The sequence below is a fragment of the Chanodichthys erythropterus genome, chromosome 16 (assembly GCF_024489055.1).
Source record: "Chanodichthys erythropterus isolate Z2021 chromosome 16, ASM2448905v1, whole genome shotgun sequence".
NCBI classification, from domain to species: Eukaryota; Metazoa; Chordata; class Actinopteri; order Cypriniformes; family Xenocyprididae; genus Chanodichthys; species Chanodichthys erythropterus.
The window spans coordinates 23,399,175-23,421,481 of record NC_090236.1 but is presented as its reverse complement, the minus strand read 5'-3'; the positions used below and the strand labels follow the sequence as shown (position 1 = coordinate 23,421,481).

General features: G+C 35.0%; 1 protein-coding gene across 2 annotated transcripts; it reads right to left on the bottom strand.

Moving 5' to 3' along the window:
* Positions 1-530: 530 nt before the first annotated feature.
* elovl1a (ELOVL fatty acid elongase 1a) lies at positions 531-14,334 on the bottom strand. 2 transcript variants are annotated; one of them, XM_067362575.1, is made up of 8 exons: positions 14,228-14,334; positions 4,417-4,508; positions 4,057-4,247; positions 3,453-3,533; positions 2,864-2,920; positions 2,581-2,686; positions 1,975-2,114; positions 531-1,282 (listed from the first exon to the last, which is right to left on the bottom strand). In XM_067362575.1, the coding sequence occupies exons 2-8, from the start codon at positions 4,475-4,477 to the stop codon at positions 971-973; spliced, it is 948 nt and encodes a 315-aa protein (XP_067218676.1). In that variant the 5' UTR covers positions 4,478-4,508; positions 14,228-14,334; the 3' UTR covers positions 531-970. The 2 variants fall into 2 exon arrangements, with proteins under 2 accessions (XP_067218676.1, XP_067218675.1); XM_067362574.1 differs by lacking the exon at positions 14,228-14,334 and adding an exon at positions 7,414-7,681 and having other exon boundaries at positions 532-1,282.
* Between the last annotated feature and the right edge of the window lie 7,973 nt (positions 14,335-22,307).

The window sequence follows — 22,307 nt, the reverse complement described above, 5'->3', positions numbered from 1 at the left end:
TGGAAGAGATTAATATCAGTTTGGAGTATGTGCTTTATTTTAATAAATGCCTTTTCCAGAACATGCAATTAAACTGCATGTGAGTTTTTTTTCTTTCATGTTCATAACCATGACGTTTTGTCTGAAATGTATGATAGAAAGCTCTTTATAATTCAGGATCAGTGCATTACAATAAAAAAAAAAAACATCCAAGCATTACAGACGTAAAAGGATGCACAAAAAAAGACAATTCACTGCACCAGGCACTTTATTGAATACCCTTGTCAGAGACTGATTGGATGTTGAATTGGTGTTTGTCAGGTCGTGGAATTTCTGAGAAGTGACATTATCTGGTGATTGTGTTGGTTGGCGTCTGTCAATGCAGTGTGAATTGGCCTTTACGTGCGAGACATCTGTCTTGAGCAGTCTATATTTTTTTATATGCTTCTAATATGGTAACATAAGATTTTACATTTCTTAATGGGCATTAGTGTGCTTAAATGCATTTCATTTCATTTTTGAATAAAAATCAACTTCACAAATAGAGTTTAAGGCAAAAAAATAACATTTATTATAAAAAACATTAACTGATAAGTTATGAACAAACTCTAAAAAAAAAAAATGGACAACTCATACATTTCCAATAAACTGAGGAAATATTTATTTACAGTCAAGTTTAAGTTTGTGAGAACTGTACAGTGTGCAAACAACTGGGAGACTCATATGCCAGGAAAAAGCCAAGGTCAACTGGATTAAACAGACATGTTTAAATGCTGTCAGGTTTCAGAGCGACGTCAATGAAGCCAACTTCAGTGGACGAATTCTCTTCATGCATAGTGCTCCCCAGCCTCCAACATCCAAAATACAAAGAAAGGGGGACCCACCGCCAGATCCAATGTGCCGTTTCATCTCCCATACAATTATATATATATATAAAAAAGAACATTTAACAAAAATAATCTAACAACCATGTCTCTGACGCCAGGTCCACTTAGACCTCCTTCACTTTCCCATTGTGGGCAAATCCATTAGTGTAGTGCACAGTGCCATTTTCCAAGTGTTTGCCATTGGCCACTACCACAGGCTCAATCACAGTGATAATGCCATTCTGTTTGGGTTTTTCCTCCTTAGAAACAGGTAGTCGCTTGCCCTTTACGTAAGCCTGGATCCAGAAGTTTGAGAAGAGGATGAAGAAAAACGTGCCATAGATCAAGATGAGATGAATGAAGATGGGAACTTGGTATTCACACTTTTCCATGAAGTAATACTGAGAGATGTGGACAGACACCAGTACAAACTGAATCTGTAGAAAATATGAGAAAATGAAATGTAATTATAATTGTTCGACAGTAAAGAAATTAAGTGCCCCTATTATGTTTTTTTGGAAATTATCTTTCATGTAGTGTGCAATATAGCTGTAATAGGTCTGAAAAAGTTTCAAAGATAAAAGTGCGTGATAAATGGAGTCACTGTCTACTTGTGTCTACTTTGACCAGCCCTCAAACACTGTAGCTGTAGCTGAGGCCTGAAATTCAGATATGGTAATGGACGTTTCGTTTCAGTCACACAATGTAAGCGGTAGACCAATCACAACAGACTGGGCTGTTTGACCAATCAGAGCAGAGTAGGCTCTCGGAAAGGAGGAAATGTCTGAAATGTTTTCAGACATTGTGAGAAAAGAGATAAATGCTGCAATGTATTTTATGAGAAAATTAAAGTGTTTTTTGACCTTGAATGCATGTAAAACTATTGAAGGACACCTTCAAAACAAAATTAGGAACCTTCAAAATAGTGTAATGGGGCACTTTAAGAGAGAGCAAAAACTGTTTTGATGGAAAGGAATAGAATGTATATAATTACATTGAATTGGAAGACAAGTATAAATTATAATTTTACTTAATCTCAATTTATGCACCTTTTTTTTTTTAAACATTGATGCAAATGCAGTTCAGATTAGTCACATAAGATTAAGAGTTTAAATGAGTTTCCACTAACCAGTTGGATAGCTGTCATGTACTTTTTCCACCACAGATACTTCTGGAAGCGTGGCCCTGCAGCAGCTAGACCGTAGTAGGTGTACATGATGACGTGGACACACGCGTTCACCAAAGCGTGGAAAGAACCCATGCCACCAGCTGTCATTTTCACATGAAAATAAAGTAATTAAAATTAGACATTTTTACACCAGTTAAAGGGATAGTTCACCTAAAAATTTAAATTCTGTCATCATTTATTCCACCTCAAGTTGTTCTAATCCTGTGTAAATTTCTTTGTTCTGATGTACACAAAGGAAGATATTTGGAAGAATGTCAGTAACCAAGCAGATCTCGCCCCACATTGGAACAACTTGAGGGGGAGTAAATGATGACAGAATTTTCATTTTTGGGTGAACTATCCCTTTAATACACATTAAACTTGGTTACACATTAAACCCTGGGGGTTACTTTGCCCACATGCAAAAATACTTTTAAACTAGGCTATAGTTCATATTCTTCATAGTTTTAGTACTATTTGGTTCACAAATAGTCCTGGGTCTTGAAGCAAAGCCGGTTAATAACTACTGATCTATTAAACCAGGGACTACAGCATTGACAGACTCACCAGGAGTAAGAGTAATGCCCCACCACCAGGTCCAGGGCAAGATGGAATGATGGAAGATATGCAGGAACGTCACCTGACTGTGCTTCTTTCTCAACACAAAAAACACCTGGAATCACAGACACTGTTCTTGTTAACTCAGGTAACAAATCATCCTGTAGTTATTGAGGAAGCTACTGTATATTGTGCCAAATGCCTATGCATATCCTATTCCAAATACAAGTATTGCAACACACACAAATTTAAGGAATGATAATCACAGCATGGAGACATAAATTATTCTTACCGTATCTAGAAGTTCAACATATTTGGAGAAATAGAATAACCAGGCTGCTCGAACCATCTGAGGATATAAGGAGAAACACAATTAACATTATGCACTACTATTTAAAAGTTTGGGGTCTGTAAGATATTTAAAATATTTTTGAAAGACATCTGCATGTTCACTTATTTGATCAAAAACACCATAGCTAGAAATATTGTGGAATATTATTACAATTTAAAAAACTGTTTTCTATTTTAATATATTTTAAAATGTAATTCATTCCTGTGATGGCAAAGCTGAATTTTCAGCATCATTACTCCAATCTTCAGTGTCACATGATCCTTCAGAAAGCATTCTAATATGCTGATTTGATGTTCAAGAAACAATATTACTTATTACAGTTAAAAACAGTAGTGCTGTTTAATATTTTTGTGAAAACTGATGTTTTTTTTCCAGGATTCTTTGATGAATAGAAAGTTTAAGAACAGCAGAAAATCCTTTGTAACATTATAAATGTCTTTATACCGTAGCTTTTAAATGAATGTGTTCCGGCTGAATAAAAGTATTAATTCTTATGTCAGTAAGACATGTCTGAATGAAATTAACTTACTCTGAGAGCTTGAGGACTGTTGGAGGTGTCACAGAGGTCACATCTCCAAGTGTACGTTGTTCCCCAGCCAGACATCAAGAACTGCAAGCGTCAGACAGATCAAAAAATTACACAAAAGTACAAAAAACATGGTTTGTTCATCTTTTCTCTTCTGTCACCCTCCAAACCTCTCTGACTTTCTTTCTTCTGTGGAACACACAAGACGTTTATCAGAATGCTCACGCTGCTCTTTTTCATATAATAAAAGTGAATAATACCCATAGTTTCAAAAATCACAAAAAGCACCATAAAAGTCTCAGAAAAATGTGTTGTCAGTCTGTTTGTCACACAAAAATCTGCATTTATGACACTTTTATGGTGCCCATTTGTCATTTTTGGAACTTGCCAGCTATGGTCACTATTCACTTTCATTATATGAAAAAGAGTAGCTTGAAGATTCTGCTAAACATATCCTTTTGTGATCTACAGAAGAAATACTATTGCAAGGTGAGCAAATTTTCACTTTTGAATCAGCTATGCAGTTCTCCTCAAAAACATCAGTTCTGGTACATGAATAGGTTTAGTTATACTCCCAAACATGAAAAAATATGGAAAAGTTTCCTACCTCATAAACAATGTAGGCGTTGAAGGCCACCATAGAGAAGTTATAGACGATCATAGTTGTGTTGAGGTGGAAAGGTTTGCGATTGGTCATGAATCGTGGTCCCACGTATAAAACGAAGAACACATATCCCAGCAAGATGACCGTCATCTGAATGGGACTCTGCATCAGCGGATAATCACGAACTCTGGCATCTGAGAAAATTACAAATCAACTGATCAGCCACAAGAAACAAGCCTGTATTTCTACAGTAGATTCTTAGTGGACAAAGCTTTAATGGTTTTTAATAGCGTAACACATTAAAAAGCTAGTGATATTGGTGGTTTTTACTCTTCTAAGAAACATGATTCAGTGAGCTCTTACCAGTTCTTTTCAGAAGATAGTCGTAGAACCTCAAGACGCTTGAAAACAGCTCTTGCAACATCTTGTCTTTATTTCTTCAGACAACTAATAAACTGGAGAACATAAGTAAATGTGTTAAAATTAGGTGAGCAGGCAATGACAATGCAGCAAGTAAAGGCTGGTCAGAGTAATATGCTGTTATCAGGAGGACAGTGGAGTCAGAGTCAACAATGACAGCCCAGCAAAAGCAAACAAGAAACAGCTGGCCATTTGAACAGGATACAAAGCCCAACCTGAGTGGTACACGATGTCACCAAAGCCAAACTATTATTATTACCAACTATACTATTGAGTGTACCACAATGTGTGTAGTTGGCAGAGTTTTTTTTTTAAGTCACAAATTTTAACCCAAAATCTTGATATGAATGTATAAGGGAAAATGGACCTGTAACAGGTCCCCATTTTGCCTTTTCTAGTTCATTCTTAATATTAAAATATATTCTAGTCATTCAGTCAAGTGTTTTAATTTTTAAATAAATAAAATATTAAAATATAACTATAGAAGTACACTTTAAAACTATAGAAGACGACAAATATAGGATTTAGTGAAGTACTTCATTTAAAGGGTTAGTTCACCCAAAAATGAAAATTCTGTCATTTATTACTCACCCTCATGCCGTTCCACACCCGTAAGACCTTCGTTAATCTTCGGAACGCAAATTAAGATATTTTAATTGAAATCCGATGGCTCCGTGAGGCTTGCATAGGGAGCAATGACATTTCCTTAAAGGTACTGAAAACACATCTAAAATCAGTTCATGTGAGTACAGTGGTTCAATATTAATATTATAAAGCGACGAAAATATTTTTGGAGCGCCAAAAAAATAAATAAAAAATAACGACTTATTTAGTGATGGCCGATTTCAAAACACTGCTTCAGGAAGCTTCGGAGCGTTATGAATCAGCATATCGAATCATGATTCGGATCGCGTGTCAAACCGCCAAACTGCTGAAATCACGTGACTTTGGTGTTCCGAATCGCTGATTCGACACACAGATTCACACTGCTCCGAAGCTTCCTGAAGCAGTGTTTTGAAATCGGCCATCATTATATAAGTCGTTATTTTGTTTTTTTTGGCACACCAAAAATATTCTTGTCGCTTTATAATATTACTATAGAACCACTGTACTCAAATGAACTGATTTAAATATGTTTTTAGTACCTTTATGGTTGAGAGAGGAAATATCATTGCTCCCTATGAAGGCCTCACAGAGCCATCGGTTTCAATTAAAATATCTTAATTTGCGTTCCGAAGATGAATGAAGATCTCATGGGTGTGGAACGGCATGAGGGTGAGTAATAAATGACAGAATTTTCATTTTTTGGGTGAACTAACCCTTTAAGTAGTTATTACAATTAAGAATGGACCCTTTTCACAGACTGTAATGATGTGTTTTAGTGGTCATCAGCATTGTAAATCTTGCAAAGTTTTTAAATGTATGTACATTTATAACACTTTACTTCGTATTGTATTACCTTTTCATCAAATTACAAAAAAATAGTCAACACTGCTGTGAGGGTGTTTCTAATACAGCAGCAATGGGAGTGACGGTAAAGTTCATATCTTTCTCTCTTCTGACTGCTGTTATCTCTATTTTTTTCATCTTTCTGCAAGTTGTGAAAACAATGTTGTTGAGTATTTCTTTTGCTATTTGAGAAAACGGGAACACAAAAAATATATTTAATGTTTTCTCTCATTCACTGCCATAGAATTTTACCCAACTATGATGACTTCCGCTTCTGAGAAACCCGGAAATGTGAAAAGGGTCTATTAGTAAAATGTCATTTAAAATAGTTTAGCAGCACATCAACTTTTTTCAAAAGTATTTCACATGCAAAAATGTTGGAAAAAAACATGAAGCAGGACAACAGGACAAGCAAAAAACGGGATCATTCACCAGCACCTTTCTTGCTCTGCTTTCTACTTTTCTGCTTTTTTGTTTCTACTGCTCAAAACGCACATGGGATCCGACCAGACAAACTGAACAGGACTATAAAGACTTAGGCCTGCTGGTTTCACAGACAGGGCTTAAATTAAGCCAGGACTAGGCTTTTGTTAAATTAGGGCATTTAAGTATTACTGGTGTGCATCTTGAGACAAAACAATGGCACTGATATATTTTAAGATATTAGTCTTGGACTAGGCTTAAATCTTGTCTGTGAAATCGCATATTAATGCAGTTCACTACAGCTGTTTGTATGTGGATCGATGTTCAGCAGGAAAACAATGGGATAGGATGACAAAGCACACTAAACAGATCCTTCACTGCTTATCTGCCTACACATCTTATGCATGACCACCTATTTCTTCAGAAGAGAACAGAACCATCATAAAGACACAAGATGAAGGAGACACACGATTGTTGTGATAAAAAAAATCTTTTAAAATATGAGATGACTCTTACTTTCCTCATGCTCTTAGAATCATACAAAGTTGCTTATAAGTGTCCATAAAAACCTTAAACCCTTCAATATGGTGCAAGTTCCGAATCTGTACAAAATTGTCTAAAAACTCCAGGAAATTCAAACGAAACACCCTAAAGTCATTCATGTAGTAATGATTCTTATGTCCTCTGTACTACCTGGACTCCAATGAATAGTGCAATAGTGCAAAGCCAGTCAAACTGGTGAGGTGGAGAAATGTAGATATCTATCCTGTCAAAGAATTAGATTAACTCACTAGACAGGAACTGCTAATGACAACATCACGAAAATGAATCACAGTCAAACCTACAAAGAAAAAATAATCATAAACCAAAGGAACACAAAAAACTAAATCCTTTGAGATGCAAAGATGGTCTAAGCTGACCAGATCTAGTGTCTAATCACATTTCTTAGTCACCTAAGTAAGGAGAAAATAGACAAACTATCCCAAAAAACTATTTGATAGGAGACAGTGAGGGATTCCCATTCATAACACAGCCTATCAAAAATACAAAAGTAGATTTTAAGCTTACCTGTTGTCTTTCTGATGATATAGTCACTCCAGCCAAATATAAATAAATAAATATATACAAAAACAGTCTTAAAAAAATACTGCCCCACGGGGGCAAATAAATTGATGACAGACCCAAGGAAGCAGTGGAAACAGTCTCTGAACTTTGGTTCTTCCTAGTGTCCTTATCCTTTCTTTCAGTGGCCCTCAATCACAGCAGTTTTCACTAGTGATAGAATAAGTGACAGCCCAGTGGGAGTTTTGCCAAGGCAGAGGCCACGTTCAGAGGAGTCACTCCCTGCCTAATATAAACCTGAGCAGCAGCTAAAGAGACAACACCCGCCTGGTTTCGGGATTGCAACCTGCATTCAACTGACAGGAACCGCCCTCTGAAACCTACCTCAAAACTCAATGATTGGCTCTTGAGAGTGAGGCAGGTCAGTGATTGGCTTGAATACTGGCTAGGTTTTTATTATGCACTGGAAGTAGGCGAGAATCCAGCGGAGACTGCTCAACAATGAAAAGTCTTTTGTTTCCCTTGGGTCACAAATATGGGCCTATCCAGTGATAGTAAGACCAATACACAAAGCCAGAGAAAAATAGAAATATATAACACATATGAAAAAAAAAATTATATTATATACAATATACAATATACAATATATATATATATATATATATATATATATATATATATATATATATATATATATATATATATATATATATATATAGAGCTATGGAAAAAATTAAGAGACCACTCCAAGTTCAGAAATCAATGTTAAGTCACTTAACAGTGATTTCTGAACTTGGAGTGGTCTCTTAACTTTTTTCCATAGCTCTATCTATCTATATATATATATATATATATATATATATATAAACATAAAATATAACTTAAATCAGGTTTAATAAATAAATAGTGTTATTTAGTTTATTTTGTATTTATATTTTACTATTTTGTTTTAAAAAAAATGTTTTAGTAATATTGTTACTTTAACTTTTTATTTCAGTTATAAGGCAGTTTAAGGTTACATTTTTCATCTAATTTTTACATTTTATTTTATTTCAGCTTTTTTCCTATTAACATAAAAAAATATATATTTTTAACAGATTTAGTTTTAGTTAACAATAACATTACTAAAACAGAAAGCCATCCTTTCTAAGAAAACCCAAGATATCTAGTGTAACTGAATGGGTTTGCTTTCATGTGTCAAGGTAGAAGTGCTGTATCACAATGAGATGTGTTTTAAATCATAACTGCAACAATGACAGATATATCGGACACATGTCTATATGTCTATAGGTCTCTGAGCCCTCCATCTCTGAGACACCATGTGGCACTTGTTCTACACAGGGACACTACCAGTCAGTTTCACTGGATTCCCGTAGCACTGGTCTGACCCGTTCCTCAGACGTTGAGGACAGGGTGTGGGATCCGTCAAACCGACGCATTCTTGTAGCAGTCCGGGAGGAGGTGAAGAATGACAAAAATCCTGACACGAGTGGGGAGTCACTGCGCTCAAGTCATTTTCTCTGACACAAAAAGCAGTTTGATAACTGACACACTGAATGTCACGTCACAACCCACAAAAAAAAAAAAATCACATTTAATCAATCAATCGTATTTCACGCCTACAAAAATACATATTTTAACCCAGGTAATCTTATCATTCATCATTTATGGCTAAAATACCCTTTTCTACAGTAAAAGCTCAGATATGGTTATGACCAGCTGTGTGAACTTCCTGTGGTTGAGGACAAACATTGAGCCTTTGGATCAAGAGATAAGAAAAGACAATCACAGACAAGCATCTAATTACATACCTCCACACATCTCTAGGAATGTACAGAGTCCTTTCCAGAACTTCATTCAACTCTTTTATATCAAAACATGCACTCTTCTTACACTCATTCATACAAAAAGGTAGGGTTCTTGAGCCCTTTATACCATATGAATAATACTTTCATGTTTAATGGGTTATTTAATTTTTTTTCTAGTGATATATGAATTTAATTACATTTAATTCATAAAATGTAATAATATAAAAAAAAAACGAATCCATAAAATGATCCTATGATGGGAACCCATAAAAGGTTCTATATATGAAGTGCTTGACTGAACCCTTTAAGGTTCTATCTAACCGTTTCTTCTATATATAGGCATTTATTATTTATAATAATTATATGATATATATACTTAGTTTAACAAGGGTGCAATGTTTTATTAGCTTTGAAAACACCCTTTGAGCCCAATGTCCAGACTCAGCATGTCTGAAGGATACTGAGGTACAAAAAGCTAGTTTTAGCAATAAAAAAAAAAATTATATATATATATATATTATATATATAAATTATATAATTTAGGTGGCATCCCTTGTTTATTTTATATTTTTATACTGTTTATTTGATTACTGTGAAATATTGTTAAAATTAAAAAAAAAAAAAAAACGCTTCCTATTTTACTATTAAAATGTATAATAAAAATGTAATGTATTCCTGTGATGGCAAAGCTGAATTTTCAGCATTATTACTCCAGTCTTTAGTCACGTGATCCTTCAGAAATCATTCTAATAATTCAAAAAACATTTTCAGAATTTTCTAAAGAACAGCATTTATTTCAAATAGAATTTTTAAAATATCTTTACTGTCACTTTCGATCAATTTAATGAATCCTTGCTGAAGGAAAGTATTAATTCTTAAAATCTTACTGACCCCAAACAATTAAACGGTAGTATATGTATGTTTTTCTGCTGAAAGTTCATAAAAGCCTAATGTTTGTACAGTATTTAGAAGAATCGTTAAGTTATATGCCTGTTGAGGTATGATTTATTTTTTGTTATTATTATTAGTAAACCTCCCAGGACTTTGTGTGACATTCCATACTGTTATCATCATCTTATTCTTCACACGTCATACACCTGAGGATCATATGTACACCTTTCCTTCACTGTACTTTCACCCAACACTTGACTGACTGAGAAAAACGTGTCTATGGTTTTTTGGCATCATCCGGTGACCTCTGACCTACTTTTCTCCATCACTTCCCTTTCCAGTAATATTTATGCTTCAAACTGCAGACAGGAAACCAACCTCTACGAACCAGGACATCACAGAGGACATTTAATCAATGTGTCACCAGTCACAGCAGTTCCGGTTATAACTTTGACTCACGTAGACACTAAATACTTACTTAATTATGCAGTAGATGTATTGATAAAATTACTACCATCCTATAAATTCTCAGAATTTTTAGAAGTTCTCTATCATTTAGCAAATCATGTGTGTTAGAAGAAATGTACTCAACACACACCTAAGGACATCAACAACAAACCACAGCAATCCTCAAATTGTAGGTCAAACTGAACAAGCAATCTCATACACTAATGTCCTGGGATAGTCTGAGAGCAAAATTGGTCATACATGATTCAATTTAAAGAATCAGCTGTCTCTCATTACTCTACTGAATAAACCTTTGCTTCTTGTTCCAGCCCTTGTGACTGAAAACTGAATTAATGTAATTTTGAATTACATTAAATGGGCGTGTTTTTAGGACTCAAACTGATGACTAGGCCTAAATGGAAGCTATCCATAAGAACTGCTGTTGATGCTGGTGAGAGACTTTCAGAAACAGGAGGGTGCTGGGCTGCTAAAGGTCTGCATTCATGTGCTAATACAGACACATCAGCAGATTTTCAGTTGAAATGATGGATTCCATTCAGTATCCTTCAGTATCATCCTTTAAATTGTTTGAGTTAGTCTATTGAGCGAGAGGGAATAGCCACTATGAAAAGTAGTGAAACTGGACTGTCTCTTTCGGGCAAATTAAAGGAGCTCATAAACACCACTAAAAGACTCTTTCTCAGAAAATAAATTTGGACTGTACATAATAGGGCATCATATCACACATTAGATGTATCTATAAATATTTGAGAACTAAAGCCCCTTCTATAATACACTAAGATTTGAATTACTTTAATTGCTTATTTTAATATTTATATTATTAATATTAAATAATATTTAATCATATTATTTAATATTTAACATTTAAATATATATATATTTTTTTTTTTTTTTTTTTTTTTATGTGTATATCTGACTCATTACATCTCAATTGACTTTTTTCTATCAACAAAAATTTTAGGTTTTCGATTTCTGGAATTTATATAAATATACACTATCACTCAAAAGTTTGGGGTCGGTATTCGGTACGATTTGTTATGTTTTTGATTCACACCATCATTTTTATGCTCACCGAGGCTGAATTTTTTTGATCAAAAATACAATATAAAACTGTAATATTGTGACATTTTATTACCTTCAGAAATCATTCCAACATGCTGATTTGGTGCTCAATATTGTGTAAACCGTGATATATTATTTTCAGGTTTCTTTGATGAGCAAAAAGAACAGCATTTATGTGAAATAATTTTTTTTGTAATATTATAAATGTCTTTTGTTTCACCTTTGATCAATTGAATGTGTCCTTGCTGAATAATATATATATTATATATATATATATATATATATATTTTTTTTTTTTTACAAAAAAAACTTTTGAATGGTACCTTTTAGCTTGTTCACTTTAAATAGTTATTTTTATTTCTAATTATTTAGATAACTCTATGGAGTTTAATTTTAGCCAAATGAATTGATGTCATCTAAAGGGACGCTTGTGCAATCCACAGATTCTATTGCACAACCTCAATTTTGCAACACTTCACTTTACCTAAAATCTTGTAAATCACTGGGATAACAACAGAAATTGTATTGCCAGTGTCTAATCAATGAAAAACATAACCGCCATCAAAAACATCACCAAGTGAAACTTCAGTAATACAACACCATGAATGAATAATGAATTTTGTCAGAAGAGCATAGAGGATGTCTGACGACTACAACCACAGAGAAAAGAGAGATCTCGAGCCACACCTCACTCATTTATGCAACGTCACAAGCAACCCAAAGCGATTATGTCACCTACTCGATCACGGATGCTATTCAGGGCGGATGGTATGCTCTAGGACACAGGGAATGTCTTCTGCTTCTAAGAATAACCACTACTTAAAGCATCATTAAAGTTGTCATGAAACGGATGTTGTGATAGTCTTTTCTTCCCTATTTTGATATATATCCAAGATAAATGGTTTCTCTGAAAAAAAAGTAGGGCAAAAGCTGATTTTGTCCATCAGGAATTGATTGGATGGTTGTAGTTTGCTATTGCTGTGATCTCATGTGAGTGACAGGTTGTCCTGCCCTCATGCCAGTAAACACATCAGCAGAGAAAAGAGTTATTTGATTAAAGATTGTGAGGATTATAAATTAATTTAAAAAAAATAATAATGATGTGCACATATGAATCATTTAAATATATATATAAAAAACAAAATACTGCAATTCCATAAAAAATAAGAATAGTGCGTTTTGATTTCATGGTAACTTTAAAAGCATTGTTAAAGGATTAGTTCACTTTCAAATAAAATTTTCCTGATAATTTACTCACCCCCATGTCATCTAAGATGTTCATGTCTTTCTTTCTTCAGTCGAAAAGAAATTAAGGTTTTTGATGAAAACATTCCAGGATTATTCTGCTTATAGTGGACTTCAATGGCCTCCAGACTGTTGAAGGTCACAATTACAGTTTCAGTGCAGCTTCAAAGGGATTTAAACGATACCAGACGAGTGTATTTATAAAGCATATTCAGTTGTATTTTTTTTTTAGAAAATTACAGATGGTTTCTCTAGATAAGGCCCTTATTCCTCGTCTGGTATCGTTTAAAGCCTTTTGAAGCTGCACTGAAACTATAATTTTGACCGTCAACCATCTGGAGTCCATTGAAGTCCACTATAAGGAGAATAATCCTGGAATGCTTTCATCAAAAAAAAAAAAGTCGAAAAGAAATTAAGGTTTCTTTTCGACTGAGGAATGAAAGACATGGAGAAAGAAAGACATCTTGGATGACATGGGAGTGAGTAAATTATCAGGAAAAGTTTATTTGAAAGTGAACTAATCCTTTAAACTTTCTTCAATCTGAAAGGCAGTACTGTTACCAGAACCAAAACAATTATTTTGCAGTCCAGTTGTTGCCCACTCAAATCACTTAATATTAGAGAAGTTTGGAAACAATAGTAGATTACTGAGAATAGTTTGTCTTAAAATTTAGGACATATGCAAATAAAGATGCACGTGCTGACAAAACTCTGTAATGAAAGCAAGTTGAGTAAAATACTTGTTGGCAGACCATCTTGGAGCTGCAACAAACCAGCACCTTTAAGAGGTCATGCCTGTTAGTGGAACATGGGATGCTTAGACCAGCTAGAAACCAGCCAGCACTTTCTAGAACACAGATACACAAACTTAAGCTGGATTTTCCAGAGGGAAGGACATTATATGCGTGTTTCAACAGCAAATTTCTTCATACTCTTTTCACCACTGCAAAATACATACTAACAATCTGAGAAACACTTAAGTCTGCAACTTTACACTTCCTTAGTGACTTAAAACCCAAACCAAATCTATCAGCAATGCCACAACACCGAATAAACTACATTAGTGCACCAAAAGTCACACGGTAATGTTAATTAGCCAGTTATCTGTGACTTGTAAGAAGACTATTCTAAATTCAGAGAAGGAAATAGAAAAAAACACGAATTGTGTAAAGTGCATCGTGGGTTACACATGTTCATTCACAGGTCAACACAGTTCAGTGTGTTACAAGGTAAAATATTCAACCCATTAATTATGTACTGCCTTGCTAATACAGAATTGTAAAGCCACACATGTCACCTTACAGAAAATCACGAATAAGTTTACAACAGATACACCAAATGCCCACCTGATCAATCATGCGTCATGACGCAGGAAACAGTCTTGGATGTCCGGAAGGTCTGGATTTGTTTTTGTATCCATTATTTTCTGAGACATTTCTTATCATGTCAATTAGTTTGTATCAGGACACCTATAACGAGTTGTTGTTTTTTTGCTGAGATTAATTCAACATGATTTATACGGTCTTAAGTAGCGTTCATGAAATCAATGTACGTCTAAAATATGACTTTGATGAGCTAAATGATATCTGTGTGCTTCTGCTACTCCCATATTGTGTTGTTATCGACACCCACTAGGCGTCGCTGTACTACATCAAAAAAGTATACTTACCACAAAAGGATACAAAATAAGTGCCCGAAATGGTACTTATATTTAAATAACACGTAATAACTTATTTTTTAAAGGTATATATATATATATATATATATATATATATATATATATATATATATATATATATATATATATATATATATATATAGGCCTAATTTATATATGTGAGACGTAAACATCAAATTAAGTAGCCAAAATGAATACAATTAAAAACCTATTGAAACACCAAACCACTGAACAGAAATTATAATTATTGAATTATGCAGGCTACACTAAACTAATGTTTATGAAAGATTATGCTCACCAAAGCTGCATTTATTTGATCAGTAAAGCAGTTGTTTGAATTTTCAGCATCATTACTCCAGTCTTCAGTGTCACATGATCCTTCAGAAATCATTCTAATGTGCTTTGATAATCAAGAAAGATTTCTTATTATCATCATCAATTTTGAAAACAGTTGTGTAGCTTAATATTTTTATGGAAACAGTGATACATTTTTTTGTTCAGGATTCTTCTTTTAGAAATAGAAAGTTCAAAAGAACAGCATTTATTTAAAATAGAAAAGTTATGTAACATTTTAAATGTCTTTACTGTAACTTTTGATCAATTTAATGCATCCTTGTTGAATAGAAGCTGACCCCAAACTTTTGAACGGTATAGTGCAGCTATAGTTAGTGTTAATATGCTAAAAGTTGATAACTTACAGGCCTGACATTGTCCTTTGAACACAAATCAGCCATTCAATTCAATTCTATTATCATATAGATGGCCATTACCTCTAAATATCTTATTGTGGTGTGTTAATTTTCTATATAATTTTTTTTTTTTTAACAATAACAATAAAGGCAAGTACCAAAATTGTCATTGCGCCAGACATAGGGCCTTATTTTGTTAATGACACTGAATATTCAAATCTGTTCTACCTCTGAAAAGCTCTGTCGCTAGACTTCACACAATCTCATTGTCTCTTGCAGTTTCCACCTCCCAGAGAAACAGCCTTGCAGACCTGTGATATGGATACAGAGCAGGTAGCTCACCTCTCTGGTAATTGAGTTCACAGCTGGTAGTTTTGCCTCAGTAGACTTCTCACCCAGGAGGGAACAAAGGCCATCCTCTTCCCCAGCAGGTCAGAGAGACTCATCAATAGCACAGACTTAAATAGATGTCGCAATTACGTGCCACAGGTCCAACGGGCTAATTACTGTCGGGGGCCGTAAGCTCTTTAGTGATGGCAGCCCACACTGTTCATTTATCCTGCTGCATCCTCCTCAGCAGAGGAGGAACGGCTGTGCTGCAATGTTTCTGCAATGTTCATTTAACGCAGAGCATCATCTCATTGAGAACCTTCAATGCTTGTTTCCTCCATGACAGTAATATTGTTTGCAGATGTGGGCTGTTAATGATTCTGCCTGGTGTGAAATATTTCATGAATACGATCGTACTAAATTAGCTGGGATTGCCAATTAAAAAAAACTGATGCTTTTAGTAATTAAAATAGTTTGCAATTTGGAGAATTTGTCATTAAAAGAAATCTCGCTGAGGCAGATTATTTCCTTGGCATGAGTCAGGCTGAGGAACATGTTTCTGTGGAGGAGTCTGACTATTTGCGTCAAACGCCCAGATCTGTGATAGCAGACTCCTTCATGCAGGTCTGACTGACAAGAATGATGATTTGAGGGGATTGCTGGAGAGGATGAAGATGTCGGTGGGAGAGCAGGAGGGCACAACTCCATGTCTGAACAGAATAAAAACAAGGCAGTTTACATACAGGTTCAGGAAGCTAGAAGAAAAACTTGAAGAACAGCAATAATATAAAATGTTATTACTGGCAGTGTTGGAGAAAGTTACTTTTAAAAGTAATCCATTACAATATTACGTTACTCAATAGAAAAGTAACTAATTGCATTACCTTTTCTCACCTGTTCTATTTTTGGCAAATGTAAAGGGCGCTTCACACTAAGGGTGCGTTCCACTTTGCTTTTAGACATACACTCGTGAACTTCCCCTCGGGGGAATCCGTGCCACCATTTCCGCTTTGTCAAGTGGGCGAGGGAAGTTTATGTGGATAGGTCCTCATCCCCTCGATTTTGACTGAGGGAGCGAGTCTACTCCGATGTACACTTCAAGCAGCTCTATATCCACAATTCAACATGATTGTGACATCACAGCAGTTCTCGCTTAACTGTAGTGTATAATATATTCATTATTTTGATAATTAATCGCATAATAGTGTATAATATGTTGTTGAGATTTAAAGGGGTGGTTGATAATTATTTAATTTTTTTAACTTTAGTTAGTGTGTAATGTTGCTGTTAGAACATAAACAACATCTGCAAAGTTATGACACTCAAAGTTCAATGCAAAGGGAGGTATTTTCTTTTAAAGAATTGTCTATTTAAGGACTACAACAAATGGCTGGTAGGGACTACAACGAGCTTCTTCCCGGGTTAGTGACATCATTAACCCTAAAATTGACATAATCCCTGCCCCCGAGAACACACAACTAAGGGGGTGAGGCCATGTTGGGCTGTTAAAGCTCCGCCCTCTTCTGGAAAGGGGGCTGGAAGCAGCAGCTCATTTGCATTTAAAGGGACACACACAAAAATGGTGTGTTGCTCACAACCAAATAGGGGCAAATTTGACAAGCTATAATAAATGATCTGTGGGGTATTTTGAGCTGAAACTTCACAGACACATTCTGGGGACACCAGATACTTATATTACATCTTGTAAATGGGGCATTATAGGTCCCCTTTAATCGTACAGCTACCTTATGTTCACAGTCAAAGTTTATACTATTGACTTTTTTTTTTTCGCTTGTGTAATTTTATTTTTCTCCAACAGCTCATATACCTATATGATTTTATATATTTTCTCCAACAACTTATGTGCATATACAGTGGGTACGGAAAGTATTCAGACCCCCTTAAATTTCTCACTCTTTGTTATATTGCAGCCATTTGCTAAAATCATTTAAGTTCATTTTTTTTCCCTCATCAATGTACACACAGCACCCCATATTGACAGAAAAACACAGAATTGTTGACATTTTTGCAGATTTATTAAAAAAGAAAAACTGAAATATCACATGGTCCTAAGTATTCAGACCCTTTGCTGTGACACTCATATATTTAACTCAGGTGCTGTCGATTTCTTCTGATCATCCTTGAGATGCTTCTACACCTTCATTTGAGTCCAGCTGTGTTTGATTATACTGATTGGACTTGATTAGGAAAGCCACACACCTGTCTATATAAGACCTTACAGCTCACAGTGCATGTCAGAGCAAATGAGAATCATGAGGTCAAATAAACTGCCTGAAGAGCTCAGAGACAGAATTGTGGCAAGGCACAGATCTGACCAAGGTTACAAAAAAATTTCTGCTGCACTTAAGGTTCCTAAGAATCCTTAAATCCTTAAATGGAAGACGTTTGGGACGACCAGAACCCTTCCTAGAGCTGGCTGTCCGGCCAAACTGAGCTATCGGGGGAGAAGAGCCTTGGTGAGAGAGGTAAAGAAGAACCCAAAGATCACTGTGGCTGAGCTCCAGAGATGCAGTCAGGAGATGGGAGAAAGTTGTAGAAAGTCAACCATCACTGCAGCCCTCCACCAGTCGGGGCTTTATGGCAGAGTGGCCCGACGGAAGCCTCTCCTCAGTGCAAGACATATGAAAGCCCGCATGGAGTTTGCTAAAAAACACCTGAAGGACTCCAAGATGGTGAGAAATAAGATTCTCTGGTCTGATGAGACCAAGATAGAACTTTTTGACCTTAATTCTAAGCGGTATGTGTGGAGAAAACCAGGCACTGCTCATCACCTGTCCAATACAGTCCCAACAGTGAAGCATGGTGGTGGCAGCATCATCAACGTTTACCATCCAACCTGACAGAACTGGAGAGGATCTGCAAGGAGGAATGGCAAAGGATCCCCAAATCCAGGTAAAAAAAACTTGTTGCATCTTTCCCAAAAAGACGCATGGCTGTATTAGATCAAAAGGGTGCTTCTACTAAATACTGAGCAAAGGGTCTGAATACTTAGGACCATGTGATATTTCAGTTTTTATTTTTTAATAAATCTGCAAAAAAGTCAACAATTCTGTGTTTTTCTGTCAATATGGGGTGCTGTGTGTACATTAATGAGGAAAAATGATTTTAGCAAATGGCTGAAATATAACAAATGAATACTCTGAATACTTTCCGTACCCACTGTATAATGATGCATAAAACAAATTCATAAGTAAAATGGGGTGTAAATAATAAATCAGCTCCATAGTGTATTCCAAGCGATAAAGGGCTTATGCGTTCCATTTAAACCTTACGCATAAGTTCTGCCAGTAGTGGGCATTCGTGCAACATATGCAATAACGCACATCTGAGTCCATGAGATGGAGGGAAGTTAGCGAGTGAAGGGAATACAAACTTGAAGTGGAATGCATAAATTAGCCTCAGGCTGAAGGAAATGCAAATTCATGCCTGGACAGTAGAGGGCGCAGCTCAAACAAACCGTTCAGATGTGCTGCCATTCTGGAGAAGAAAGTTCATCACACTTCAGCAATAAAAAAAGTGACACATCACAAATGTGATGTTTATCTAAAGTAATTGTTACTTATTAGTATGGTTGAATTAAGGTCAGCAGCAAAGATGGTTAAAAAAGTGAGATTAAATACATTGTGGCCTTGTTTCACAGACAAGGCTTAGATTAAGCCAGGATTAGGCCTTAGTTCAATTAGGACATTTAAGTAACTTTTATAAATATTTCTTAAAAAAAAAAAAAAAAAAACCTAATCTAAAAAAAAGTAATCTGGTTATGTAACTCGTGTTACGGTATTTGTAATATGTTACCCCCATCACTGATGGTTCATACAGCATTTTGATGGAATTATTCATCACACTAATAGTTTTTTAGTGCAGTCTGGCTTCAATTTTGTAAAAATTTCATATTAAAAATATACACTTTGTTTGTCCCAAAACTGTGCATTGGTATTTTAGTTGTTGGCCACACATTTACACTTTGAACAGGTTAATGTAGGCCTACTGTTATATTCAGCTTTGCCTTGCCCATTACTGACACATTGTGTGAAATAATGAACTTATAATGACTGATGAAATGAATTACTGCTCTGAATTATTTAACAATTATTATCTCTATTTGCAGCAATACTCCAAACAAAGGCACACACACACTGAACTGCACAAAGCAGCACACAGTAGATTTTTGTCATTTTTCTTTATTGTCAATTTTATATGTTGACATCTGCCATGATGTTTACAATGATGTTGTAATGTATTTTTTATTTTAAAAGATATTTCTGAGTTATGTTTTGTCTATGGCTCTGATTTAATTTTACTCTCAATGGTGTAAACGAATTAGCCTGTTGTATTTGCACCTTCTCTGACACTACGTAAGATGTTTATGTCTCAGGGATGAATTACCACCCATTGAACTGACAAAAAAAAAGAGCTCTACTGATGTAATTCATTTCAGTTACCTAACTTAATTGAATTTTTGTTACATAAGTTCCTCTCGGTGTTATTTTGTCTAGTGAACATATATTTTTTTAAATGGAATTGTATGCTTAAAGACACAGGACAGTATTGAAGGATCCCAGCCCACAAACAGGAAATGTGTCACTTCTTCTTCTTCACCCGTTAACGTCATTTGTTACCCAACTCACTGGTGTTAATCCCGCTCACCCCCGGCTCCTTCTGTTGCCATGGATATGCCATCCCTATGGCAACTCGGGGCCTTTGTGGATGGTCTTGGGTCCTGACGGCGGAAGACTCATTACACATTCCCTTCCAGCTCCAAGTCAAATCAGTCAAAATGGGCAAACTCATCTGCCTGCTACGGTACAGGAACCTCTGTGAAAATGTGCCACAGCACGTCTTCATAAACACATTAGTGGATTTGATCATCAGTCTTAAGCGCATCTACATTAAAGAGGCAGAATGAAGATGACCTTTCCATTCCTAATATGGAAAAGATAATAAAAAAACTATACCAAAGCAAACACAGCTGATGTCCCTGCTGAATTTGAATTAGCCGAATAACACAGTTGTTTACAAAGAGGAACTGCATCACTGTCACTGTTAACATTTTATGCATTTCACAATTGATTACAAAGAAATGGCAAGTAAAAATTAATATTTAGTAATATTATCGATTTGTGACACTATCGAATGATTGCAGGATAATGAAACAAACTTTGTAACATCAATATTGTTATTGAACTGAAATGAATGAACATTTAGTGTTGTCAAAAGCACCACCCGTGATACCAAGTCGATACTGAAATTTTGAAAATGTTATGCTTTGGGCGTTGTTGAGCAGATTCGTGAACACCTCTGATTGGCCTTTGTGTCCACGGGCTCATCAGATATGTCGGTGATTGGTTACAATGATCAACGCACGGGAGTGTCTGAATTTGAAAAGCGGGAGAGGGAGAGTTTGAAAGCAGGCGTCTATCAGCAGATGGTCTGCTTTCAAACGCTCCTGTGTAAGTGCTCGGTGAAGAGTGTCATTGATGTCTATTTACATGTTTTTGAAGCGTTGATCATTGTAGCCAATCACAGACATATCTGATGAGCATGTGAACACAAAGACCAATCAGAGGTGTTTACAAATATGCTCAACAGTGCTCAAAGTGTCACAATTTTAAAATTTCAGTACCGACTTATATCGCGGTTGGTACCTTTGACAATGCTACGTTGAACTGACTTGATGAAATAATGACACTATTGCCTTCTATTGATGGACTTTGTGACATATTTATTTAACTGAATTGAAACAAAATTGAACTAAATTGAGCTGAATAATGACACTTTATTATCCCAGCTAACAGCAAACTTTATAGCTAATGTTCTGGCAAGGTTTTCTTAAAGTTATGAACAAATGTTTTTCCATTAACTTGAATAGAATGTTCGTTTAGGGTTATCTGGTCTTTAATACGGAAGAGGATTAGGGCCAAGCGATAATGAAAAAATAAAACCATCTCGAGATTAAAGTTGTTAAATTTCGAGAAAAAACTCGTTAAATTTCGAGAAAAAAGTCGAGATAAAATGTTGAGAATAAACTTGTTAAATTACAAGAAAAAACTCTTTAAATTTCTAGAAAAAAGGCGAGATAAAATGTTGAGAATAAACTCGTTAAATTTCGAGAAAAAAGTCGAGATAAAATGTTGTTAAATTATGAGAACAAATTCGTTAAATTGCGAATTTGTTCTCATAATTTAACAGCTTTTTTCTCGTAATTTAATGACTTTATTCTCATAATTTAATGACTTTATTCTCAACATTTAACAACATTTTTCTCATAATTTAACGAATTTGTTCTCGTAATTTAACAACTTTTTTCTCGTAATTTAACAAGTTTATTCTCAACATTTTATTTCGACTTTTTTCTTGAAATTTAACAAGTTTTTCTCATAATTTAATGACTTTATTCTCAACATTTTATTTCGACTTTTTTCTTGAAATTTAACGAGTTTTTCTCATAATTTAACAACTTTAATCTCGAGATGGTTTTATTTTTTTATTATTGCTTGGCCCTAATCCTCTTCCGTACTTTAATAATGTTCTCAAAATGTTAGCACAAAAGTATTATCTATAAATTGTTTTTAAATGTTTTAGATGAACATTCGTCTAACATTTTTAAATGTTTCAGAACCTTCAGAGAACATACAAAAGTAACATTCACATAATGTCTGCAAAATAGAATGTAAAATGTAAGACAAAACATTTTAAAACATAAAAAAA

What these genes read in the sequence shown, in the direction of transcription:
- elovl1a (XM_067362575.1), bottom strand. Translation starts at nt 4,477, where the DNA reads ATGTTGCAAGAGCTGTTTTCAAGCGTCTTGAGGTTCTACGACTATCTT. An exon ending in CTATCTTCTGAAAAGAACTG is followed by an intron (nt 4,248 to 4,416) that starts GTAAGAGCTCAC and finishes TAATTTTCTCAG; the next exon opens with ATGCCAGAGTTCGTGATTAT. An exon ending in GGGCATTACTCTTACTCCTG is followed by an intron (nt 2,115 to 2,580) that starts GTGAGTCTGTCA and finishes TGAAAATGACAG; the next exon opens with CTGGTGGCATGGGTTCTTTC.